A 27,898-nucleotide genomic window follows, 5' to 3' on the forward strand; every position below is an offset into this window, starting at 1 on the left:
GAGCAACAGTTTTGGCTGGTTTTCTTCATGTCACAGATGTGGGATCCACAGCTGGATGCTAATGAGCTGCAGCATCACTTCCAATATATCTGCGTAAAGATTGGCACTTGGAGCTTCAATGTGACCCAGTACTTACACTAAGAGAGTGTATTTATCATTGTACAGATGATGTGGAACTACAGAAGTCAACTCCATTCACAATCTTTTTCTTAGTCTGGTTTTATTATAGAAAACCAATAGGATGTTCTTGCTTGGAAAGCATTTACAACTGAAGAAGTCTTTAGAGACTAGATTTTAAAACATCACCACCTCTTTGTGTCTGCAAATCTGTCTCATGAAAGTAGTCAGCACCAGATTGTTCAGAAAACTATTACAGTTGTGAAGTTTTGGTGAGGGGCACCTGTCTTACAATTATGAGGTAGAATTCCATGTAGACCATCTGATTTTATTGGGTGAGTGTTAAATTCCCACTGCAGAAATGAGGGGTGTGAAAGTAAATGCCAGGTAAACTGATGTTATGTGTTCTTTATAAGAACTGCAGAGACATGCCTATTGAGTATTCCAAGTCCTTCTGACTTTCTGAATATGGGAAAAGATAATCACTCATTCCCTTCTGTAAATCCAGAGTTCACATCAAACTGACACATCTTTACACTGAGTGTCTAAACCAAAGTGCTTTATCCAGCATTACTGAAGTCAGTGTCATCCTTTCTGTTCATTTTCTTGAGCTGAAAATCCAGTTCATGATCCAGTCTTTCTTCCTTGGAGGAAAGTTGTCAAAACTGGAAAATATGTTTAATAACACATTTTCATTAGCTGAGCTTTCTCTCCACTGCTCATCATCAGTTTCTAGTTTCCTTCACAAAGCATCCTTTGTTGTTTGTCCAAAAGCTTGTTTGTCTGCATGCCCTGCATTTTGAGATATTTATTTGCTTCACCAACTTTTATTTGAAGCTTAATGTCAGTAAGAATCTTTGGATTAAGAAAAACCTGAGGACTGATGATAGACGGGCTTTTCAGAAATAGGGTATAGTAGGAAGGATGTTAAAATGGAAGAAAAGGCAGGGTAAGACTAAGATGGGATAGTTACAGCATAACATTTTATGCTGGGAGATAGCAGTTAGAGGTTCCAGGGGGAGGTGGGTGAGCGTGTGCGCATCTCAAAAGATTTAAACTTATTGTGTCTTCGTTATAATGACTTTCAGAAGATGTCCTCAACATCTTCTGAATGTTCCAAACTTCATTCATCCATTTCTTGAAAATCCATTCATTAATTTGCTGAATTATTTTATTTTGGTAAGTAATAGATATGGATTGGGTTTTCTTCAGGATTCTTCATCTTAAAATTAAATCCATTAAGTTAATAATTAGATTACTGACAGTTCTCTTTGGTTATACTTCTGTGATAGCTACACTAAACAAGACATTCCAATGTTTACGTTTCCAGGATTACGTGCTTTGCTGCAGACCACAAAAGCAGTAGCGTAAGATTCAAGTTGCAACTGATGACTTTCTACAATGTCTCTCTAATCATTGAACTACTATGTAATATTTTAGTATGATTAAATATTTCTTAACAGGAAACTTCTCTGCACAGATGTTATTTAACCCCAGCTGGCAGCTAAACTGAAACTGGTACAGGGTCTCCCTTTGGTCAGTTGGGGTCAGCTGTCCTGGCTGTGTCCCCTCCCAACTTCTTGTGCACTCCCAGCCCACTTGCTGGTGGGGTGGTGTGAGAAACAGAAAAGGCCTTGATGCTGTGTAAGTGCTGCTCGGTCATAACTAATACATCCATGTATTATGAATACTGTTTCCAGCACAAATCCAAAACATGGCCCCATGCAAGCTGCTATGAATAAACTCTATCCCAGCCCAAACAGGTACAACAGTGCAGAGTCAGCCACTGATCACAGAGCAAAGATTTGTTTTAAACTATGCAGAGTATAAAAGAGGATAAAAAGACTAAAAAAGCTTTGTGTGTGAATGAAGGTCACAAAGCCAATTAGGAGCCCAAGTCCTTGTTGAAGAACAATACATTTTCAGTTATTACCAAGAATATGAGACCTGTTGTCTTCTCACAATATTATAAGGATTATTTCTGTCCCACAGGTGGTGGTATTTCAGGCCATTCTCTCCAGGGACAGCTGAGCTGTTGAAATATCAAATGTTTACCAAATGCATGTAAGTGCAGCTGATGTGAGATTATCTTCCTTGTCCAAATGGACTGAATAAAAGGACTGCTTAGCGCGACAGGGACGGCGTTTGCTGCGGGCCGGGGCGGGAGGCGGTTGCACGGACATGGCGGGGGCTGTGGGGACAGAGTGGGAGAGCTGAGCGGGCCGAGCGTGGCGGGAGAGGTGGTGCGGATGGCGCTCAGCCACTGCTGCCAACAGGTGATTTTCACCTGGTCCTTCAGCAGCTGCAGCAGCAGCAGCCTGCTGGAGCCTTCTGGAGAGGGGAGGGGAGGGGAGGGGACGTTCGAGGCCTTGCTGGGGTGAGTGTGACGCTTGGACCACCACTGCCTTGCTTTCTCCTGGCCCCTCTACACAGGCAGGACTCATGGGCACTGCTGCAGGGAGCACGGGTCACCCTTGGGCTCCCCTGCCACCTCTGTGGGGAGCTCAGGTCACCCTTGTTTTCTGCAAAACCTGTTGCAAAGCACTCGGGTCACCTTTGAGTGTCACAAGCCGATGAATGACCACATTTTCAAACCAGCCCAGCATGTTTCAAACCCTGAGATGTACAGGGCAGGCTGGAGTGAGCACCAGGAGAACCCAGCCAGCCCCTCCTCAAAGCCTGGCCTGCGTTCTCCAGGCAAAGAGCCTGGAGCAGGACGGGCCTGTGGCCAGCTCTGCCGCCAGTCCCGGCGCCGGTCGCTGCACCACTACGCACTGGCGCTCCACTGGATGTGGGAGGTGGAGCTGCCGAGGGCAGAGGGGACAATTGCTCTGGGTCTGTTTAAAGAGCACTGTGTGGTGTGTTTAGAGCCATTCAGAGATAGCTGCTGCTCTGAGAGAAGGGTGGGCAGTGAAACACTCAGGCAAGAGCAACTTTCCGAGCTGAGGCCTCACTCTCACCCCATGCCGCCCCAAAACCTGGCTCGGCAGAGACTTTTGATCAAGGGGGGAAAGGTTGTGAATGACGACCACTCTGTGGTGGCTGATGTATATGTGGAAGATGGAGTGGTGCGGCAGATGGGACCCAACCTAAACCCTCAGCCGGCCACTGGCCTCGTTGTGCTGGATGCGACCAACAAACTGGTGATCCCTGGAGGCATCGATACTCATACACACATGCAGTTCCCTTTTATGGGTAGCAGGTCAAAGGATGACTTCTATACAGGAACAAAGGTGAGTGCACATATGCATGTCTGTGCGTCCACCTGAGGTTTCTCAGAGAGGGATGTCTGCTGGTTATTCAATATTACTTCTAAAAGAGAGAAAAGAGTGTGAAACAAACACCAGCAATTGTTACTGTACCTTGGCTGGGACACTGTAATAAGCAGTTAGGGTATTCAGAAGTCCGCCTTCGACGAGCATGTTATTTGGGTTCCTTCAGAGACTTTTCTGGCTGGGGGTGGGAAGTGCTGGTGCAGTTATTTGCCTTGGCTGTCCCCATGCTGACTACAAACTTGCATTGGTAAATGCAACAAGCTTCCTGCTTTTCTGAGCAAAGGTTAACTAAAGCAACAGTTCAACTCCCCAGTGTGCTGGGAGCACTTCTGTGGTCATCTGATCTTTTCCCTGTGTTAGCATGGGGGAATGCAAGCTTTTATTTTGCCATTCACTTCAGTCCTTAACTGTGTCTCTCTGTGAAAGTCCAGTTCAAATACACTTCCTAAAAGTATCTAATTTCTCCCACAGACCAGGATGTCCAGATAGTCACTTTGGTGAGCTGAAAGGAAGACTCTAGATCCAGCCTAGTATCAGATGTCCAAGAGTTAGGTATTGTGGACCTGTTTAACCACAGTCAAAGTGTGAAACGTGTTCAGAGATATTTACTCAAGGTCATCGTCCTACAAATATTTTGGCAAGAGAATCAAGGACACAAAGTTGTGTTCTAATTGTTGCAAAATATGCTTCAATGATTAGCTAAGATTTATTCTTTCAGTTTAATAAATAAAGGCACTGAAATACCTATCTTGACAAAGAGAGTGTTAAAAAAGACTTCAGAGGAAGAAAGAAACTTTGTGTGGAGTTGTGGAACTCATGACTTTTTTTTTTTTCTTGAGGTTTATAAATTTTATTTAATTCTAAATCCTTTTTAACAGATAGGAAGTCCATCCATCTTGATAAAAAAAAGAAGTATTGACAGTTTGAACAACTTCTCTTGAAGAAAATGTTTTGCTGAATTCATCACAGATTCACAAATGTCTACATCACTCTCCAAACTTCTTCTTTTTGCAAAATATACTGACATATTTACAATTTTGCTTCTGATTGCTAAGTGAAGAGAAGAATGAGACTGATCTAGGAACAGGAAGAGTAATATAGCATGAGCTTGAACTGTGTATATTTTGATCTGAATTCGTTGTAACTGTTGTGCAAAGGGTTCGCATTCAGAGCAATAGAGAGGATTCCTCTGATGAATTTGGGAGACTGCAACAACTACAGCAACATAATTTCTGTATCGGATCAATTTCTGTTAGTTGAGGGTATGTTTTCTGGGAGTGACTAAAAAAGATCATTCAAAGGAAAAAAATTAAGCAGTAATTCAATTGTCCATAAAGGAAAATGAAAATTATTGAATAAAACCCCAATTTTTTATCTGCATGACATACATGAAATAAGATTTTTTATTTCTTTACTTGCAAATATTTATATGGAGGCTGTAAATATCTCATTCTATTTAAAAACCTGCTATGCAGTTTTACTAAATTATATCCTGCCAGTAACAAAAATAATTTTTAAACTCTTAAAAAATCCTTTTGGTATTAGGCAAGAATTTGGGGATTTTCACACTGGATTTTCAAACAAGTCTGTTTCTTTCATTGTGTGTCTGCACCTTGATACATTTCTGTCACACAGGATTGTATTTTCAGCTACCTAGACTCGGGGGAAGCATTTCTCAAGGTGACTGATCTTCAGGTGCTCTTCTTTCTGGGTGATCCCGCCTGCTTAAGGAAACTCACTGGTGCATGAATGCTGCAGATTCAGCTCCAAATCTTTGATAAGATTTTGTATATGTGTGCAAACTTCTCCTGAGAATTTCCCTATGATTCTTCAGCATACCTGTTTGAGAATATCCTTCTCAAAGGAGGTGAAATGAATTTCTGCAATCATTATGCAAGTTCATACTTTACTCAGGGAAACCCTTCAGTGGCTTTTGCCTTTTCAGTGTGTGTAGATTAATTGTTGCACTGGGAATCAGAGATGGTGGGAGGAAATGTGCATTATCTCTGATTGCTAAATATTAACTTTCTTGCTTTCAGGCTGCTCTAGCAGGAGGAACCACTATGATCATTGACTTCGCCATTCCTCGGAAAGGCTGCTCTCTTATTGAAGCCTTTGATACATGGAAAAGCTGGGCAGACCCTAAAGTCTGCTGTGATTATGCACTGCACGTGGCAGTTACATGGTGGAGCAACCAGGTAGATACAACAGCTGATTTTCCATTCCATGAACTGGTACCGCACCTGCTTTGAATTAGTCCTCACTTGCAAATGTATCTTGCTGGCAGTGTTGTAGTTGATATATTTCAAATAATGCACACCCTTCTGAAAGTATATGTATTTCACAAAATGAGAAAAGCCTGGAGATAACCTACATCTTTGGATAATATTGCACAAATTTAGAGGAAAAAGAAGCAGTTTTGCAAGACCGAGACCAGGCAGACCATAGGGTGCAAGATGTATTTGCCTAAATTTTGCCTTTTGCTACTTCACCAGTTCCTTACCTATGTTCTTGTTGATTTTTGTGGGGGTTTTTTTGGGTTGGGTTGGGTTGGGTTTGGTTTGGTTTGTGTTTGCGTGTGTGTGTGTGTGTGTGTGTGTGTGTGTGTGTGGTTTTGGTTGATTGGTTGTTTTTCTGGTTTGGTTTGGTTTTTTGATTTTTAGGGTGTTTTTTTGGTTTTGTTTGCTGGCTTGTTTTTTTGGTTTTGTTTGTTTGTTTGTTTGTTCTCTTTAATAAGGGTATACGTGAAAAATATGGGATTTAACTTCATTTGTAAAGGAAGAGTTTTATTCCTGAGTGACATCTTCTTAAAGAAAAGCAGCACTGCAGTCGATAATTACTTGAATGTGAGATTATCTGAAAATCCTTTTTGGAATTTACAAATGGGACAATCATCCTTAATGCGTGAATGTTTGCTGATAACCTGAAGGCTTTACTGAATAATTTAACCTTTCAAGTGCTTGACATTTATCTGAACCTAACCTGTGTTTTACAATACCACTTTGGATCCTCCAAGAACTTGCATCAGTGCATAGATATAATAAGTAAATTCAATGTTTAAATATGAAATATGAGTACTTCCTCTAATTTTTAGCTTTCAAAATATATAAACAAAAGCCTTCACTCTGCAAACACCTAATCTTTGGTATTCCATGCACTGAACACTAAATAGACTGAGCCCAACTTCTAGCTCAAAGCAAATACATGAAATAAATTCTCCAGTAAAGTTTGAGAAATGTGCACTTGAAACAGCCTTAGTAGAGAACAGTGGAATTGCACTGAAAAATCCAATAAAACTAGGGAAGCGTAAATCAATGGAATGTTCTGGTTTATGTTAAGAAGTTAACTGTTTTTAAAGGCCAGGTCTGAAAGAAACAGAAAGGTCTGATGTTTGTATCTGTAAAAGACTTGGGTAAAGAATACTTTGATATTTCATGCCTTTCTACCTTGCTATAATCTCCTCCGGATTTAAAGTATGGATTAAAAACATGCGTTCTTTCCAATGCCTTCCGTTGGTCACAGTAATTAGTGAAGAAGTAAATAAGACATGCCTCTTTATTTGTGCCAGCGCAGGGCCTTATGTCAGGTTTTTATTTGTTTAATAATTGTAAGAGCATCACAGATAAACATCAATTACTGTCACCATTTCGCTGGGAAGGGAGAGCCAAGGTTAGGGAATGGATAGTCCTAGCTAACTAGCTGTGCAAGAAACCTTTGGGCTAAAATCTGCATCTTTCTTTCTTTCTTTGGGACTTAATGTTTTGCTGGGCTTCACAGGCTTTAGCAGAAGCAAGGAATCCTATCAAGGAGCGCATATAAGAAAAGAAAAAGCCACACAAGATTGGGCTTGCGTCTAGAGTTTTAGAGTAATTTTGTTTGACGACAAAATATTTCAAAAGCCTCTGTGTTGTTTGGAGTCAGGACAAAGCTCCAGGAGATCTTTTCTGTCATTTTGTTATTTGCCCAAAGCTGAAACCTATTATGATCTAATTTTGAAAATAAATTTTGCAATAATCTCTATATACGTTTGGAACATTAATTTTAATATTTAACAGGGTGTTTTCAACATCAGGAGGTTTATTTGGAATAAAATTCTGCTTCACTATCTTTTACAAAAAGCATTCCCTTCCTGCAATTAGCTTGTGCTTCCTATATTTGCACTGTAGTGGTACTGGTCTATATACTTTGAGAATCAATTTGGTAAAAGAAGATTAGTATAAGTAAGTCAGTCTTTAAATACGTCTTTGGACTGAAAATATGTTTGGTGGGTGAGGAAGGGATCACCCTTCATGCTACTAATTTTTTTATACAAAATTATTAACAAGTAAAATATGAATTGCTGGTTTTTGAAAATTGCTGACTGTGTTTCAGGTGAAGGAAGAAATGAAAAGTCTTGTTGAAAACAAAGGTGTCAACTCTTTCAAGATGTTTATGGCCTATAAAGATCTATACATGGTCAATGATGAGGAGTTATATGAAGCCTTTTCCTGCTGTAAGGAACTTGGAGCAGTTGCTCAAGTCCATGCAGAGAATGGGGATCTAATTGCACTGGTGAGCATTTGACATTTTGTACATCAAAGTCAGGAATATAAATGATGCTGTTATCTAAGCACTTCAATAGATGTATTAGTGCCACCATTGTATTATTGTGAAAGGCTTTTCTACCCTATTTTACTTCCAGGGAAATGAAGACAAACATCTTGTCCAAGATCCTAAAGGATGCTTGTAGTGGGCTAAGAAATTGTGACCTGGAGTCCTGGGTTCAGGGTAGACAGGAGGCAAATGATCCTGTGATAATGAGAGCTATACTTGCAGTATAATACACTTACTTGCAGTGTAATATGTATCCTTGACACAGAAACCATCAATCAGAGCCTGACAGTCAACCAAGTCAAAGGGGGAACTCTTGGCCAGGTATTTAGATGTCAGGTGTGTGATGCCTAACCCTAGATCTCCAAACACAGCTAGATCATGTAACAGGAATACATTCAGAAGTACAGAGAAAGCTTCACTGACTGGGCACAAAAGTCTCAGTGTCCATCTGTGCATAGTTCACCTCAATTCGCACTTGCCTCGGCCATCTTAATGCTGTGCGGAGGCACTGGGAGTGTAACTGCACTTTGAGTTTCTTCAGCTATTCTAGTCAATAGTGCTTGGAGTCTGTCTCAGGTCCCATAACAGAAATGAATTTATTGCTAAATAACCTCAAATCAGCAACACATAAGTCCCCAAATTTAGTAGGGACAAAATCTTATGCTTCTTGAAACCCTGGAGCCTCATTCAGGGCTCTGGATGTGTATGTTTGTCCTTAGTAAGGATCTTTGAATTATTTTTTCCAATGAGGGGTTAGTATTGTCATCTCAGTTACTGGCTGCAATAACTTCAGAGTATGTATTGAGAAAGCAGCAAGGTTTTCAAAAGTGGTGATTTATCCCTGCAAGCCAGTGGAGCACGTTCTCTGAAGTCACTTAGATATTCTGAGACCTGTGTTTATTGAGAGAGAGATTGGATTTCAGACAACACAACAATAACTTCTCTTGAAAAAAATATCATACCTACCTTTTTTTTTTTTTTTTCCCCCCTCAAAGTATCTGCAGTGTCTGGTTTAGGATCCATTTGGCTGGCAGCATGTTCGTGACACCATGGTTGCACTTTAACTGACTCTTACATGTTTCTGTGTGGTGTTCAGGGTGCAAAGAAGATGCTGGCAATGGGAATAACTGGCCCTGAGGGGCATGAGATGTGTCGTCCTGAAGAAGTGGAAGCTGAAGCTACGCAGAGAGCAATTACCATAGCAAATGCTGTAAACTGTCCCCTTTTTGTAGTCCATGTAATGAGTAAATCTGCAGCAAGGGTGATAAGTAATGCACGAAGAGAAGGTAAAATCCTAATTCTTTTATGCTTCTACAATGGCAACGGAGGAAGGGTCATGGAAAATCAAACATAGCGTCAATGTCCTGCTTGTCATGAGTGCCATAACCCTCAGAACATGGGTGAATTTCTTGGAGTGGGATGTCTGAACTGTGTGTGTGTGTACTGTGGAGCGCAAGGAGAGCTAAGCACTGTGGAAGAACAGCAACTGGGATTGAGACTTTCCCTTCTCCTCAGAGCAAACTTTTTCTCCTTCATACTGTACCTTCAAAGTCGTGGCCAGGACAGTATTATTGCATTAAAAATGATGAGACCAGTAAGACAATACATTGTCTGCTATTCCCTTCCATTGAGTTATAGCCTGCAAGCCTCTACCAGCTATTTAGATGAGAAATTCTACAACAGTGACCACACCATGTTTTTACAGACAGTGCCCTGACATGTCGAGGACTTCTATTCACTGAACACATCATGGTGATGATGACAATGTCTGAAAGCCTTGATTCCCTCCAGGGAAACCTTTCTCAGGTCATGCAGTGTAGCGTTCATAGTTCTGGTCAGCCAAGGGAAACTGACCCTCCTGACCATCTTTTGAGCAGACTAGAAGTAGCCTGGAGGTTGCAGAGGTCTGTAAGTTTGTCCAGAGCAGTCTGTGGAGTCACAGTGCTGTGAGAGGACATTATATGGGTGGAAGGAGCAGGACAGAGGCCTGTGATTTGGAGGGCCTAAAACTCTATGGAATATCATCTCAGCCTGTGTTCATCTGACCTAGCATGAATCACAGAATGGTACAATGTCCTTAGTTGGAAGGGACCCACAAGGATCATCGAGTCCAACTCCTGTCCCTGCATATGACAACCCCACAGTTCACACCATGTGTCTGAGGGTGTTGTCCAGTTTCCTCTTGAACACTGTCAGGCCTGGGGCTGTGACACCTCCCTGGGGAGCCTGTTCCAGTGCTGCACCTTTTCCTAATGTCCAACTTAAACCTCCCCTGCCACATCTTCTTGCCATTCCCTCGGATTCTGTCACTGGTCACCAAAGAGATGAGATCCCTTCTCCTGCCTTGTGAGGAAGCTGTAGCTGTGATGAGGTCTCCTCCAGGCTGAACAAACCAAGTGACTTTAGCCATTCCTTATATGGCTTCCCTTCCAAACCCTTCACCAACTTGGTAGTCCTCTTCTGGACACTCTCCAGTAGCTTTATATCCTTTTCATCCTGTGATGATACCCAGAACTGCACCCAGTGCTCCAGATGAGGCCGCACCAGTGCAGAGCAGAGCGGGACAATCACCTCCCTGCCCGGCTGGCCATGCTGTGCTGGATGCACCCAGGACACGGTTGGTCCTCTCACTGCCAGGACACACTGTTGGTTCAAGTTCAACTTGCTGTCAACCAGAACCCCCAGATCCCTCTCCACAGAGATGCTTTCCAGCATCTCATCCCCCAGTCTGTATGTATAGCCAGGGTTGCTGTGTCCCACGTGCAAAATCTGACACTTGCTTTATTTCTTGACTTCAGATAATTCTCAGGGGGCGTAGATTATTAATATCAAAATGCAGAGTATGAAAGCTTGATGAAAGTGCAATCAAACCCAATGTGATATCATTGTGCTAATATAGATGGATGTGGTTATGTGGAATAAATATTGATTATGAGTTCTAGTAAGATTTAGCAATAATTCAAGTTCATAAAAGAATCTATCAGAATATTTTCTACTAGCACATCTTTTGGTACTGTGCTATGTTAGATTCCTCCACTAGATGACAGTGCTGCTGATAATATGGATTACTTCCATCAGCTATGGTTATTTGTACATTCACAGGTGTGGTGTCAACATTAAATACAAGAAGGCGTAACAACAGTTAAAATACCCAGATTAAAGATGAAAAACTGGCTCTGAACATAAAAGAGCTAAGATAGGAGGTGGTGTTTTATAACACACTGTTCAAGTGCACAGTTCTATGCTGATAGTAAATACTGTAAAATATTGTTAGGCATATGGCGTTGTAAAAATAGTCTGCAGTGCCAGTATTATAATTGATTTGATAACACTATTCTTCTTCGATGTGTAAAAAGAAGAAATTGTTACAACTTATGCTTATTGTGGTGCAAACTGGATTGCGTAGCTTCCTGAGTTCATGCAGTCAGAATCAATGCTTGCCTTTGTGCACAGCAACGTCTAACATCTCTCCATAATTAATTTCTGTTTGCATGCAAGTACACTGTTTAGGAAACAGAAATCTAGGTTTGATTAAGAAATTTCAAAAGATAGCTAGAATACCACTAAGACAGGTACAACAATTCTAGTTTTTAATGAGACAGATCTGTATAAATTCTGGCAATTAGAAATTCATTGTTTTTAGTTTCAGTAGAAGTTTCTTTCTGTTTTTCAGTTAAAAGTAGTAATGCAAAACAAGGAGTTCCAGGCAAAAGAACCAAACTCTCAAAGTATTATATGAATGCCATAACTAAAGCCCAAGTATGTTGCTGAAAAGTATTCAACTTGGAGAGGTTAAAACCATTCTAATGTGAAAGCTGTGTGAGCTCTTTAATAGTGGCTCTAAAGCATTTGAGATATTCACTGTAGTGCCGCTTATTCATCTCTTCAAGATTATTTCTCCATCTTGTGATGATAGATTCCTGCTATTTATAATTCTGTATTTTTCATGTTCTTTTCCAAGCACTTAGCATGAAGTAAAGTGTGTGAGTGCATATTCCTCCCTGCCCATGTCGGAGGAAGATTAATATCCCTTCCTATTCCATCACTGACCTCAAAAGGGGAGTGACTGATCTTCATTGAGCATAATCCATTTTATGGGTGACATTGTGATGCCAGAGTTGAAGCACTGCATGAGATTCTATGGGATGGTGTTTTACCTGATAAAAAATTTGTCAGAGCCCAGTTCTTCTTTGTCCCTCATTTAGTTATACAAAGTGAACAATAATATTAGAGCTAGAGACCAAAGGCCTGATCCAATTTGCTGAAGACAGTAGCTGTAATTCTGTTATCTTCAGTGAGCTATGTCTCAAACCTTGATGACTGAAATCAGTCATACAGGCTGTAAAGGGATACTTTGAGGGGAATCACATGAGTGACCATCTTCCCTTCTCCCCTCCATGCCAAAGTCCACCATCTATGTCTGCTCTGATCTCCAGCAACTCCAGTCACCACAGGAAATCTCCAGATTGTAGCAGGATGTTTTTCATGTACATTAGCAACAGCTACAGTGCTGGAGAATATTCAACAGAAAATCCAAGATTTCCACGTTGTGACTGTGTTGGGGAGGGAGAGGTCAATTCATGCCACTATCCTGTTCTTTTAGGCCTCTTTGCCAAAAGCAAAAGTTCACCATTTCTCCATCCGAGAGGGTCAAAGACAGGACCTCTCTGTTAGAACTGTTCTTATTCATCTCAGTGGGCTCTTTCTTCATCCCTGTGCAGAACAGGATCTTGAATCTTGCTAGAATAGGAAGAAGGGCAGAGGAACTGTCTGCTTCCACAGAAGGGCAGTCTGATAACTGTGTGCTCAGTCTCATTCCCCTGAGGACCCTCTTTCTGCTATTGTGTAAAGCTTTCCCTGCAATGAAAAGACAAAGCTGTGGAGCACTGGTGGCAGGCAGTGCAGCTCCCTCTCCTTGTCAGGATTACCTGATGTGAACTTCCTGGGGAAAACAAATATGACCCTGTCATCTACTCCTTTGGCCAGTTACAACTTACAGGAAAGCAAGGCTAATAAAAGGTGATGTAGGAATATATGACTAATACTGCCTCCCACTTAAAAATGTTTTCTTTCCAAGTGTACAAAAGACTAGAGATCACATTCCTTTGCCCATTTAACTGCGCTGTTACAGCTGAGGAAATAGGACTTTTTCTAGTGCAGATCAGAACTATAAAGCATCATCTTACTAAAAAGTCAGTTTTTAAATGGTTTCCTCCTTTAAAAAAAAAGGCATACAAAATATATGTATTTGATCAGATTACAAGAAGCTTACTTAGACTTATAAAGTTGGTACCTCCTACCATCAGTCACAGGTTAGGTCTGCTCTTAGTGAGAGGAAGGGCATGTCCATAGCTGTGGACACACAGACTCAAACTGATTCTGAGCACAAGAGTGCAACTAAAAATGCCAACTTGTTAGCTGGCTGATGCAGGACAGATCAAGTCCAGACTATAGATAACATAACTGATGCAATGTTGGGCCTGAGCCAATAACCCTGCTTTGCAGTTCTGCTTCTTTCAGATCACAGCTGGTCAGTATCTTTGCCCCCTATGACCTTAAGTGCTTCTAAAACTTTTAGTAGAATAAGCACACAGGTGCCAGTTTTTCAAGCCTGTAAATGTCAGTTCATGTTTCTCAAGATTATAATTCTTCTTGAGTTCTGATAGATGGTAAAATAAATTGCAATTGTGTATTGTTCTTTGTTACAAAGCAATTTATGTGAAAATAGCTCTTGCCAGCCAGTTTGGGCATCTGATGAAGAAGTCACCAAATCCACAGCTATTTCCCAGCAGCTCAGAGATGTCAAAAAGACCAAGCAGCAGAACACTTTCTGCTTACTATTTGTATAGAATGCAGGAAAACATAACTAATAGAAAGACCTGATTTATTACCGTATTACTCCACTTTAATGCATACAGGCAGAAGCCAATCAAGCTAGAAGAACCTTAAAGCAGAATTTCCTTGTTGCCAATTCAGCTCAAAGAGCCTTAATTCAGAATTTCCTTGTTATTTAGATTAAAGCAGAATCTTGATATTATTGCACCCTTCAGTCTGGGTAGTCACAAACCAAATGAAATGCAAGAAATTGCACAGCCAGCAGAAGTGTTCGGATGTCCATTGAAGGTGCAGCGTTCAGATTCAAAATCACTTGAAGAAATGGCTTGTACTCCTTACCACCCATGGGAACAAGGCGAGTTGTTCAGGTCAAATTCTGATTGTGGAAATACTGTCATCAGCTATAGTACATGAATTAGAATCAACTCAGCATATACAGCTGTGAACTTGGAAGCTTCTTTTCATTTTTACGTTGTGAAACTGAGATAAGAAAATTATGGAAACTAAACATTTACTCCTTTCCTACCATTTTAACTTTTATCATTTATAGTTATGTCCTAATAGTTCAGGTTTCCTTTGGATGTAAGTTTCTTTAGCTTGTTTAGATACAGTAGGAAAGATACAGAACACAGCATACTTCCCCCCCGCCCACTTTCTACTGACTTTTCTTGTGAAAAATCCGTCAAAAGCCTAATAAGCAAGTATAGGAGATGATAGCTTATATATGCAGGACTTTTTCTATATATATCTAGGTTTGCCGCAGCTTACCCTCAAATATTGTGTTTGGAGTTGCCCAGGGAAGACCAAGATCCCCCCTGACTCTTGCAGCAGCTCTGAATTAAGAAAAGACTAATCTGACTCAAATCTCCTCATTCACTGAGTGCTCATATAACTTCCACGGATGGCATCATATTCAGTGCTGTAAGTTTTGAAAATAAGATGCAAAAAGCAGGAAACAGCTTATTAGATCATAATTTCAGGTAAAAAAAAATGGTGATGGTCTCCCTAAGAGCCCAAGTGTAAATAAATACAGATAAGTGGGACGGCGAGCTTAGAATGCTCCAAGCCAAAGCATCGATACGAGACAAGCATGTTCAGCAAGTCAGAGCATGCCCAGGTGCTTACGGCAAATTGATAGTGCTAAAGGGGAGTTTTTAGTTTGTGGAAGAAGTTACACTATGTAACTTAAATGTACAGTACAGTAATGTCAGAGCAGGTCTTGAAACCTTGCAGAAATAACCGTAGGACTATGGGTTTTAAATGATATGAGGTCTTTTTGCAAGTGTAGCACATAATATTTAAAGAATGGCGCCATGCAGTGAGAAACATAGTTTGAAAAATTGAGCTCCTGAGTAGCTACTTATGGTAGCGTAGCAGTTATAATCCAGTAGTTCATGGAAGTGCCAGAATCTAATGTACAGAAATATCTACAAAGTTTTGTCTTGCTGTTCTCTGACAGTGCAGTGAATGCCTGATTTACACACAGAAACCCAGAAACAGGTAACTGTCTTTTATCACCGAGCAATTACCAGCTGAGCCTTTGCTGGGGTAATGCAGTGGTAGTTCTAATAAAAATTGTGCTTGGAGTGAGATCTGGGATCCATAGCAAGATACCCACAGTCTGTAGGGAAAGGGGAGGGATCAAGCTGGAACACAAGAGGTTCCACTTAAATTTGAGAAAAAACTTCTTCTCAGTAAGGGTGACAGAGCACTGGAACAGGCTGCCCAGAGGGGTTGTGGAGTCTCCTTCTCTGCAGACATTCAAAACCCGCCTGGACATGTTCCTGTGCGACCTCACCTAGGTGTTCCTGCTCCAGCAGGGGGATTGGACTAGATGATCTTTTGAGGTCCCTTCCAATCCCAAACATACTGTGATACTGTGAAGCCCTCACTGGGATGCAGCAGAGGCTGCCTTAGGCAGCACCAAGCAGCCTATGGGTGAGTGTGTGAGATCCCAGCTTGCTCTGGTTCTGTGGTCACTCAGGGGCATTACCATGTCACCTACAGAACTGCAAAGTGGCTGGGCCACCATCGTGTTCTGATGAGTTTCGAACCTGTGTTTCCTAGGAGGAAAAATAGTTTAAAAATGTAAGCTCTATCCAAGGCTAACAGCCGGTCTGTGCAGCAGAGAATAAAAGATTAAAATTTGGAAGATAACTTTTAAAATTAAATTATTTATGGTTTCTGGTTTGTGAAATGTTTTTACACTCTTTAAAATTATGTCTGGTGCCATATTCTTCCTGGAACAATTATAGCCTGACAATTAAAAGTACCACCTTGTAAACTCTATATGCTGTATGTTTTAACTTACATTGTTACATAGTTCATAATTTCAGAGCACCAAACAGGTGCTACCAAGAAATATGTGGATCTTGAACATAATTAATGCAACAGAAGACTGTGTTCCTTTTGAAATCTCAATCACATGCCTGGTAAACAAAGTATAAAACCCATTATAATATATCTGTCAAAAATTTAATTAAAAACTTGCCCAAGTTATGTTCTTAGGAGGAAATATATTGGGAGATCACCAGCAGAATATTCAGAACAGAGACGTTGTGTTACAGCTTAGTTTATTATGTCCTTGCATACCTGGTGTTTAATTTGAAACACTCATTCAAATTTGAATCCATTGCCAGCAAAGAGATCTGGAACAGAGAAAATACAAGATATGCATTTTTATGTTGTTTGATGATGATACTATTGCTTTACGTTTTTCAGGAAAGGTGGTTTATGGGGAGCCTATTGCTGCTGGTCTTGGCACCGATGGCACTAACTACTGGAATAAGGACTGGGGTCATGCTGCAGCACATGTCATGGGACCTCCACTGAGACCAGATCCATCTACTCCTGGTTTCCTCATGAACTTACTGGCTAAGTAAGCAGATGAACAAAGAGTGACAGCTGATGCTCAAATACACAGCAAATTCTATCTGGAGTATATAATAACAGGCTGATGCCCTGGAGATTTTCTAAGTACAGAATGTTACATTATCAGGAAGGAGAAACAGAAGGTGAAACCTTAGATGAAAAGCATTTTTTGTAATAGAAATTAGAAAGTGTTCAGATTTTGTGTCTCTGAACTCTTGTGGCCTTCTGTTCCCATTTTATTTTAATCAATAAGCTTTGCCTTGCTAATGCTGCAGCAAAAACTGAAATATAACCGGGGGGACAGTAAGGCTATAAGAGAATGGGAAATGTGTGAAAAGTGGGGTCACAGCTATAGGTTCTGGGTTTTCTTGTCAGCTGACTTTTACACTTGAAATTTGGATGCTGCATAAAAACTGAGCTTGCTGAGTTCTGAAGGCAGATGTATAACATCTCCTTGAGAAGAAAGTAGGAACAAAAGTATCCTTCAGATACTTGCAGTTAAAAAAAAAAAAAATGTATGGTTTGCTGGTATTTCATTACCAATAAAGCTTAACTCCACAAAAGGGCTGAATTTGACTGAAGAGTATGCGAAGGTATGCCTGAACACTGGCTGATGGTTGTGCAGATCCGCAGTAATTTCACAGGGTATATGGAGCCATACAGTCTAAAATTGATCTAAGTGAGGATAGAACCAAGCCCCTTGCTCTGGAGAAAGTGGGACATTCCTCCGTTTGTGAGACATCTTTGACACATCCAAAGTAAAAGTGTTATTTTGGTACTTGGTTTCTGAAGAGGAAACTGTTTCACAGGGAACTGACTGTTACTGTGGAGCTACTCTTGGAGGATGGGACTGAAGACAGGTTGGCAGGGCATATCAGTTTTTCCTTGCAGGATGGATGTCTGGATATACCCAGTCTTCCAACAGATTTTTGTATGTGGCATTGCCTGGTACGTGCTTTGATTCATAATGAACTTTGTTTCTCCATAGTGATGACTTATCTGTGACAGGGACTGACAATTGCACCTTTGACATATGCCAGAAAGCTCTGGGGAAGGATGATTTCACAAAGATCCCTAATGGAGTGAATGGTGTGGAAGACAGGATGTCAGTCGTATGGGAAAAAGGAGTTGTAAGTATGTCAAGGTGTCTGAACATGGAGGTAGTTGATTTCTCCAACAAAATTTAATCTCTGAGCACTATCAATGCTCCACTTTTATCCAGTGTATTTATCATAGGTTAACTCTTTGATCGAATACCATAACAGAGTCCTTACTTCATGGCCCTGGAAGATAGAAAGGATTCTTAGTGTTTAAAAAATAGCACTACAGAATAATTTTCATCATTTAGAGGCAAAGGACTGCTATTTCTTCAGCAGTAGTGCATAGTACATTTAGTTGAAGCATTTTTTTGAAACGATGAAAGGAATGTAGAAGGAAAGAGGAACCCACAGTTTCAACTTGGTCAGTTCTGTATTTTTTCCTCTTTGCTCTGTCAAACTTAACTGTTGGAGGAGCTTCTGCACTGGGTGTGTGCCTGTTGACTTCTGTTTTGTGTTTTCAGCCAAATGAAGCAAGCTAGAGATAAGAAATGCTTCTCTAATGTATGGCTCAGTCCTGTGATGTGATGAGGTGAGCACCTTTAAGTCCCATTGACTTCAGATTCTCAGTGCCACTACCAGAATGCTCAGTGCTTCTTGGGACAATGTCCTTCAGCCTCTAAACAAATAAATATGATAACTAGTGGCCAGGCTTTTTGGATATTATAGAACAGAATCACAGAATAGATTGGGTTAGAAGGGACCTTCAAAGGTCATCTACTCCAACTCCCCTCCAATGAGCAGGGACATCTTCGACCAGATCAGGTTGCTCAGAGCCCCGTCCAGCCTGGCCTTGAATGTCTCCAGGGATGGGACATCTAACACCTCTCTGGGCAACTTGTTCCAGTGTTTCACCACCCTCATTGTAAAAAATTTCTTCCTCATGAGATAGTCTGATCAGTGAGGCAATCTGGTGAGGGATCTGCTGCTAATACAGTTAAGTTCCAGAGGATCCAGTCAACTTTCTAATTAATATTAAGTTCTCTTCCAGTAGTGAAGTCTTGTTGATAATGCACTCTGAAACATATTTATTTGTTACAGTAGAATTATCTACCTCACACACTTGGTAAGGATGTGGTTCAGAATCCATCTTCTTTATCTGCATTTGGGAGTCAGCTCCAGCTGATCTGTACAAAGCAGATTTCCACCTATATTCATACCCTATTTCCCTGAAAAGAAGACCTACCCTGAAAATAAAAGTCCTAGCATGATTTTTCAGGATTTTTGAGGATGCTTGAAATATAAGCCCCACTCCAAAAATAAGCCCTAGTTACAGTTCATAAAAAAGTCAATTTAAATACTGTTCAGGCAACTATACATATAAAAAAGTAATAAGTTTTGGAGCAAAAACTAATATAAGAGCCTGTCATATTTTCGGGCAAACAGGGTAACTCTAGTGTGATTATTTGCAGTCTAAACTGGAATATAACATAGCTTGTGGTCAGTACGAAAGTGAGACATGAATATGTACATCATTGTTGCTTTTGAACATTATATCCTGTTGGGCAAGATAGTTTTTCAAAAAGTTCTTCAATACTCCCTTTTCTTATTTGTAAAATATTACAAAACTGTGAGTGTTTGTCTGGAAAGCTTCTCTCACTTCCCACACACCATTATTTAGAATTCTCCACTTTCATTATGCGTTTCTTCTCAGATGGTTGCTCACAGACCACCATATAAACATGTTTGTTAAGACATCCTGATTCCTAGAATGACCAATGCACAGTGTTACTGCCAGTGTAGCTGGCTTTCTGAGCAAACAGTCGTGGAGGCTGGATTAGATTAGTTATGTAGCAGCTGACAGTCCCAAGACACATGTATCCATTATTGTTTATCATTTTGCTGATGTGTCACATCAGCAAATCCGTTTTTTATACTACTTGTCCTCAAATATTTATTGAAAGTACTATCCTCTGTGTTATTGCTGAAGAGATTGGCAAATCACCTTTCCTTTATTACACATTGTGCCTTGCCTCTCCTTTGTCATCTTCTAGGCTTTCATGTCCACTACAACTGTCTGATGTCCACATCTCCTTAATACTGTCTCTCACTATTTTCCAAAACCTAGATACTTGAGAGATGCTATATCTGCTGAGGAAACTGTTGGGCAAGAATGCAGATTCAAAGTCAGCTAAAAAAATTAGATTTCTGTTGACTTGGGACTAGGTCCACAGAGCATTTGGTTTTAAAGTTGTCTTCTTTTTCCTTTTGCTGTGGGATAAAGTAAGATAAAGTTATTGTGTTCAGTGAATGAACATTGCAGTATATGCATCTGAGACAGCTATTTTTATTTCTTTTAAACTCTTCAGTATGACTTAAAAAAAAATATTGATGGGATGTTGGCAGAGAGCTGTTGCTCATCCTACCCTTTAAAAAACAAGAACATCTTTTTCATTCCTTGTTTAAAAAAGTAATGAGTTTTCTTTTGTGTACTCTTCTGCAGTACAGTGGAAAAATGGATGAAAACAGATTTGTAGCTGTTACCAGCACAAATGCAGCAAAAATCTTTAATCTTTACCCGAAGAAGGGGAGAATTGCTGTGGGTTCTGATGCTGACATCGTAATTTGGGATCCCAGTGCTACAAGGTACGTGTGGGCAATTATTTCCTCTCAGCCAGCCTCTCTGCAAGAAAAAAAATCTCACAAAGCCTCTGTGCAGCTATAAGCCATTGGAGTGAGGTTATGGCATTTTTCAGCAGCACTTCTCATGTATTATTTACAGATTATGTGTCTCCTACAATAGTGTATGTAAACAGAGATCTCTGATCTCTAGATGGGCTTGAAAAAATTCTCCTGGATTGCTGACCAAATGCAAAAATAGAAAGGTCTGTACATTATGCTACCAGGGCTTTGTATCCTAGGAGTAAAAATAACCACTTGGGGATGTTAGAGTAGCTTTCTTAAGTGCTAGAGTATGTTTAGCTTTCCTCTTACTGCAAAGAGCAAGGACAGGAGCCTGTGTTCCTGCAGGATGACCCATTGCAAGCTTGTGTTTTGAACTTGCAGATACTTCAAACATCTTTAAGGGTGCTCAGGATGGATGGTGAAAGCATGGGGTCTTACCCTCCTAATGTCTTCCCCACAGTTGATAGAACAAATATAGTGGTAGCATCAGGAGTGAACATGGTTCTGAAGCTCAAGCTGTTCACGCTTATGCTTTTATTTAAGGAATTTTCTAATTTTGTGTGCAGTAAGTCTGCTAGAATAGAGCTTGTTGCACCGACAACACATGCACAAAAGGTGTGCTGATATCTTACCCTCAATGACGTGATGCCCTGCTGCATTTTTGCTACAAAGGACACTCAGTGCCTTTCTGTGAGCCTCATTACAGCTGATTCCTGTCTTCAGGTATATTCACTCCACCAACCAGCTCCACACTCAGTTCACTATCAACATCCCAAGAATTATAAACCTTGCTCTGGCTCTTGTGCCCCACCTGGTCTTGTCTAATCTGCTTGGCAATGGTCTGGCAGCAGGTTGCCACAAAGCCAGCCCACCAGGTCGGTGTCTCTCCCAGCTGAGATGCCCATGGGCTGTGTGAGTGTATCTCTGCTGTCAGCTCCTGAGCAGGTTAGCTTAACTCTTCAGGCACTTTAACAGTCAATTCTTGCATGTGAGCACAACCAGCCCTACACATAGCAGCAGCAGCAGGTCAGGTGAGCTGAGATGGTGCTTTTGTCTTGGGCTTGGCTCCTGTGAGCAGTGTGAGCATATGACTGCCCTGAAGGCACACACTGACCCTCCCTCTTGAAATCAATGCCATCCAAATAGTCAGCAAATCCACAGAATATGGCAATCACTAACCGTTGATGAGCTTTGTGGGTTGTTGCATGGGATGATAGTATGGTTAGCTTTCACAGTGTTTGGTGTTCCTGAAGCCTGAGCTGTTGTAACTCATAGATGATATTAGATTTTCAGCCTTCACTTAAGATTCCCCTGATGGTAAAGGAAAGTTTTGAAACTTAACTGGGAAAATCTGATTTTGAAAGCCAAATTGAGGAAAAATGCCCTAATACTACATTTACCTTACACAAACAACATTTTTTGACCAATCTTCTGTTTTTCAAAATTTTGTTAATGCAGTTCTTACACTCATTTCAGCATATTAATGAGTACCAAAAAAATGTGAGAGAGGAAAAGCATTCTGCAACTTAGGCTGCAAAGCTTGAGGACATGAGGTTGCTATTCAGAAGTCCCACAAAAACTGGCAGCACCAGCAAAAGAAGTTTCAGGAGTGTCAACCCCAATAAACATAGAGGCCTGCCCAGTGCTGGGTCAGAGACATTTTCATGTGCATTATGCCTTCTGGCATGTTGAGCAAGCATTTTCTGAGATACTTAGCAATGAGCTATTTCAGGACAGTGGAGCTATGAACTCTGATTTAAAAAAAAAAAAAACAAAACAAAACATGAAGGATTCTTTTCTGAGCTCACTTCTGCTCTGCCTGGGGACAAATGAATTAGAAGGACAGCAAAGTTCTGACATTGTTCTCAAGGTGCCTTGTCAGCTCCTGAAATTATTTATCTTTTTTTGCCTCCCAAACATTCCTTCTGCCTCCCTTCCCTCTCTCCTGAGAGTTCTAATTGCCTTTTTGCTCACTGCTGCTGTGAAAGTACAGTTTTTCTTCAAATATTTTTTTCAAACATTAAACTGTATTTTCTTACTGAGCAAGCTGATTTTAAGTTCAGCTGGTACTTTTTTTTTTTTCCTGATCTGGTCGTGTTCCCATTGTTTATCCCCTTGGCTTTGCTGGGAACAAGCCTCTCTGCAGGTACTATTGTGTGAACTACGTAAGTAAGTATAAAAAAAATCGCCTTAGTGCTTGTCTATTCATTTCACTATAAATCCTGAAGAGGGCACAAAGAGCCCAGCAGAAAAAAGGGATCTAGCTGATGGACTTCAGCCATTTAAGATATTACACAAGGTGCAGCTCATTTGCTTTGTTGACTCTGGGGAATGATTATCAGTTTCACAATAGGCTTGTTCCTCTTTCTTGCTAAGTCCTTCCTCTTTTGAGCATGACTTTTTTCTTGTTTGTAAATCTTAATCTTGTAAGAGAGGAAAACACACTTTTCCAGTTCTGATTTGATGCTGCATTGCGATATTAGCCTGAAGAGTTAGACAGTTGCTGAAGTATTGCTGTGAAGAACTGATTATTACAACCTGTCAGAGGAGTTCTATAGTGAAGACTCTGAAGTCGTTCTGAAAGTTAGTGAAGCTCTTCAAAATACAAAAACCTATGTCCCTACAAAATCAACTGCATTTCCTCTCCCACATCATTGCACAATAGCAAAATGTTGTGTGGTATCTGGATATTTGGGATTTTCTCTTTCTAGGTTGCAAAAACCTGGTGAATTCAACATGACATCTCTGCAGGCTGGGAGCAATCGCAATTCAAGGTCCCACTTGCAGCACTCTGTCACTTAAGCTCAAGCTTTCTTTCTACAGGTCAGCTTCATTGACTGGCCTCTTTCTGTAGCACTTTCTGGTAATTTCTGCAGAAAATATTATATGAAGAGTAATCAGATTTTCTACTGTATTTAAAGGCTTCCAAATATTGGTTTTAGTGGGCCTGCATGAAAGCAAGCAGCATTGGGAACAAACACGTTAACTGTGTAAATGTAGAAACTGCATCAGAAAAGATGACTTGTGAATTCTGCTAGATTAGGTCTATTTCTTAGCTTCCTTACACTCATCACGTATTTATAAAAGAACACACAACTACCAAAGGGAGCTGTTGGTTTGTTGCAGCCATGTGCTACCAAACACCATCTTGCAAACCTCGACACCCTCAGCGTTCCAAGCACAGCCTGTGCACACAGGACTGCTTTGTGAGAACTCCTTGGAAAAACACAGGTAGGCAGCAAATGTGTGCTCACCGTACCATCTCATTTTAACCTGTGCTTTGACAAAGAATGTTCACTGACTGTTAGGGAGTGGCAACTGACTTCTTTCAGCTGCACACAAATAATATAACAGCCCCAAGTCTGTGAAACAAAAGCAACTGTAAAGACTGTTCCAGAAGGAGAGGGCTGAGTAAACAAGGAAAAGGGAATGTCACCTGTCATCAAGCCAGTGTCCTCTATAGCTGATGCCTTTAGCTATTTTAAAGCAAGCAAAATACTAAATCTCCAGGGCTTGTTTCAGAAATGCTCAGCAAGGAATCTAAATACTGCACTATGCAATTCAGGCCTGGAAAGAGCTGAGCATTTATTTTAAAGTAGGGGCATAAGGTGCTAAAGATCTCATAAGAGACATTCAGCTCATGGGAGACATTAGGGCTCAATAAACTCACTGTAGCCTGTCGAAGTCTTGCAAATGAGTACTGGATCAGGCCCCAAAGGCAAGATCAAACACCTGTAGAGATTAAAAAAAACGTTTCAAATGGAATTTTACTTTCTAAGTCCAGTCACTTCATTATAGCAGCGTGCAGTCTGAGAAGTTTCACTCATGAGTATTTTCCTCTCACCAAATATAGCCTAAAAGTTAGCTGCTACTGAATGCAGAGACAGAGCTGGCTGTGCAGGTAGCGGTCTCTCACCTCATCCTCTTTGGGCTCCGCTTTGGCAGGCCCACCCTGTGCCTCATGCGTGCCAATGGAGCTGGGCTCAGCCCTGCGCGCAGCAGGGATGGCTGCATCCCCAGCTGCACAGATGCTACAGCGGCATCCCAGATCAGCGGGGAATGCAGAAGAACTGAGCTGAGGAGGAGGAGGACATGTTTCTTTGTAATCTACCTGCTATGACGTGACTAGGAAAGACATGGTTTCTAGTCCCTGTTTGTTTATGCATGTTAGGGGAGACTGTCACTGGAAACAAATCAGCGAGAAGTCAGAGTGCCCCAGTCTGCTGATGTATGTTCCCTCAATGACTTTGCTTGCATGTAAATATGTACGTGGATAAATCTTTTGCATTTGTTAGAACCAAAATCTGAAACCTATGTCTTTCTCATTTGCAGTCAAGTCTTCAGCCTCAGAGTCTTAAGTGGGGACAAGTTACAACATTTAAGCACTCTTTGCCAAGCAACTGGCTTTAATTTTTCATGACATGAAAGAGGAAGAAACCAAGATGTTAACAGATGATTAGAATAAATAATGCTGCAACTGTCTTATTCTTTTGATGAATGAGGATAATTTTGAATACTGAGTATATGGATAACTGCATCTAGACACAATGAGGCAAAATGAAATAATGTGGCATACAGATATATATGCATAGGACAAGTACGTTCTGGCATTTTCAATAGCCTCATACTCTCTTGAACAAGTGCAAACTTGTGCATGCATGAATGTGCACTAATTCACTAGAATCAGACTTCCTGTCAAAGGCCTGTTATCTCAAATTAAGGGAACACAGAGAAAGAAACCATAGGCACAAATTAAAATACAGGAAATTCCATTTAAACATAAAACATATATTTTTTTTGCTGTGAGGGTGATCGAACACTGGCACAGGTTGCCCAAAGAAATTGTGGAGCCTCTTTGGAGGTACTTAAAACCCAACTGGACATGGCCCTGAGAAACCTACTTTGATCAAGGCAGAGGGCTGAGAATAGATGATGTCCAGAGATGCTTTCCAACCTCCATGACTCTGTGGTTCCATGAACTGTAACAAAATAAGCTTCTCTGAGAAAGCATGATGTACGTTTCCCTAGTAACTTGCTCTCACAAAATGTCAGCTTCTCACTTTAGAGACCTGAATCTTAGAAATCTTACAAAAAGCATCTTCCTTATTTTCTTCTTTTGCAACATTGCCTTTTTCTCCCTGGTAATCACTTCCAGATCTTCTTTAGTCATTGAATAGACTAACTATATTTTCCTCTCTTTTTATACTTTTCTGCAAGCTTAATTTCTTATTACAGTTTCCCTCATGCCCATTATGCCGTTAGACAATTTTCACTTCCGTCCTGTATCATCTTGGAGTGCCTGATAGGACCAGACTGATGGTATTGTTGACAAATGAGTTACCATAATTAGAAAAATAATCTTGTTGTCCTTCTCCACGTATCTTAAAATGATGACTTTTGGGAGATATGATTGCATGAAATGAACGTACCATCCCTTACATAAGTCTCTTTGACTTGGAGCTCCCAACTTCCTACCTCTTCTTACATGTGTTATTTTATCCACAAATCTCCTCATGTCATATGGCTATTCAAATGCAATGTTTATTTAGAGATTTTTTTCAGAGGCTAGGAATACAACTTCATATATAGTTGCCTGCATGTATTTTCATGTGCAGTTATTGTAATTCCTTAGTATAAAATAGGCAATGGGGTTTTAAATCTACATTATAGGCATATAGGTACCATTTTTGCACGTAGATTTTAAGACTTTCTCTTCTTTTTCCTCTCTTTTTTCTCCTTCTTAGTTTTTCTTTTTTAATAAAACTGACTCTTGAACATCAACAAAGTTCAACTTAATTGTAATTATAAATAGTGATGGGTCAGGACAACACAGAAAAGTGAACGAGCTGGTTATTTTTTTTCTAGATTTTAGAAAAGCAGGTTAACAATACAGAGAGTTCAAAGGCATCTGAAAATGATGTGAAGAGGCAACCAACAAAGACAAACCTGGCATTTCTCACCTACCCCCAGCTCTAAAAAGCTTAGAGATACTGCACTGTAAGCACTGGGAGAAGTTGCTTACAGCAGAGATACTCACTCTTACATGAGTTGGTTTTCTATGGCAGCTGTCAACAAGGCCGTTCTTTTATCTTCAACAATGGACCTGCGTCATTTTAGCTGCCATTATTACAATGTTTTAAATTAATTAAGTAATTTTAAAATAGGTGACCCCCCCTTTACTGAGATGCTGAGCAGCTGTTCTCGCCTAAGGGCTGTGGATTACAGAATTCCTTCATATTCCTGTACCTATTTTTTTTAAGAAAACTGTGTGAGGTATGCATGAAATTTCCATTAAAAGTAATTAAATTCTCAATTTCTTATGCCTGCCTTGAAAATGAATGTGATAATCTTCACAGCAGTCAAAGTTTAGGTTCTAGAGCTCACTTTAGTCTGACAGATCCACCGTCACTGTGCTGATGTAGCTTCATGTCCTACACGATATGAGGGGTAGAAGATTAAGGTCTAATGTTTTCCCTTCATCCAGTTCCCCCTCCTGCCTGACTGTAACTCACTATTTAGTATTTCAGGCTCTGACTGAGGCACAGATATGTTCATGATGCTCCTGGGTTGTGTTTGACTTGAAATGAAAACTGGTATCTGTAACTTCTTAAAAAAACTTGAGGGCATAACTTTTGAGCTGGCCACATGTAGAGTTTTGAATTTCACCCTGCATCTTGCTGTGTTAGTCTGATCTGATGCTTTTTTCTTAATTTCAAAATTCAGTTTGTAGTTTATTTAGATATAATATTCTAGGACTGGCAGTAAATCCCTTTCTCACATAAAGCATAAATAAATACAGATTATTAGTCACTGAATCCTCACACAGTTAGAGAAAATCTGGTAGTTTTTCGTGACCTAATATAATTGCTATTTGCCTGTAAATTAGTTGGACAGATGCACTGGACTGAGAAAAGACAATTTCAGAATCATGCCTTCATCTTTGGTACTAGAGAAATATCCATTTTTATATCGATAGCCTAAAATCTCTCTGCAAGACAGGTGCATCAAAAGCAACTGAAGTGAATTACGTGGAAACACTGATAAATTAGGAATAAAACAGGGCCTGATGTCTTTGCAGTATGGTCCTTGCAGAGGACAATGCTCTTTTAAGTGTTGAAGTAATCATTCTGATCTCAGTCTCCATTTGAGAAAGGATTGCCTGGGAAAAAAAAAAAAAAAAAAAAAAAAGCCACTGTAATTTATAAACAGAATTAGGGAATTTTACAAATTCCATTTAAAAATTCCAATTCAGGTTTTGAAGCCTGGAGTCAGAATCTGCTTTGTCATGTTAAGTAATCCCTTATGTCTGAAAACCCTTAGGATGCTGGAGACAGCTGTTACATTATACTTCATTATGGTGGCAGTCTTGGTTCCTTGGATTACAAGTAGTTTACAGCTGGTTTTGCCATTAATTGACTAGTCAACAGTGTTCAGTCATTCGAAGTGAACATTGGAGTTTCACTAAGATTCCCAGCAAGCTGCCTG

At 40.4% G+C, this 27,898-nt stretch overlaps 1 protein-coding gene across 1 annotated transcript in view; it reads left to right on the top strand.

The window, feature by feature from the left end:
- Positions 1-3,080: 3,080 nt before the first annotated feature.
- The window catches only part of DPYS (dihydropyrimidinase), a gene marked incomplete at its 5' end in the record, with an annotated part of 30,162 nt that continues 5,344 nt past the window's right edge, over positions 3,081-27,898 (top strand). The window contains 7 exons of the mRNA XM_082045600.1: positions 3,081-3,350; positions 5,432-5,590; positions 7,764-7,943; positions 9,082-9,271; positions 16,542-16,698; positions 17,680-17,821; positions 20,232-20,374. Of these exons, the coding sequence (XP_081901726.1) occupies positions 3,081-3,350; positions 5,432-5,590; positions 7,764-7,943; positions 9,082-9,271; positions 16,542-16,698; positions 17,680-17,821; positions 20,232-20,374 (1,241 nt within the window). The remainder of the gene's footprint in view (positions 3,351-5,431; positions 5,591-7,763; positions 7,944-9,081; positions 9,272-16,541; positions 16,699-17,679; positions 17,822-20,231; positions 20,375-27,898) is intronic.

This window comes from Streptopelia decaocto, assembly GCF_964273445.1.
Source record: "Streptopelia decaocto genome assembly, chromosome: 2".
Lineage (NCBI taxonomy): Eukaryota > Metazoa > Chordata > Aves > Columbiformes > Columbidae > Streptopelia > Streptopelia decaocto.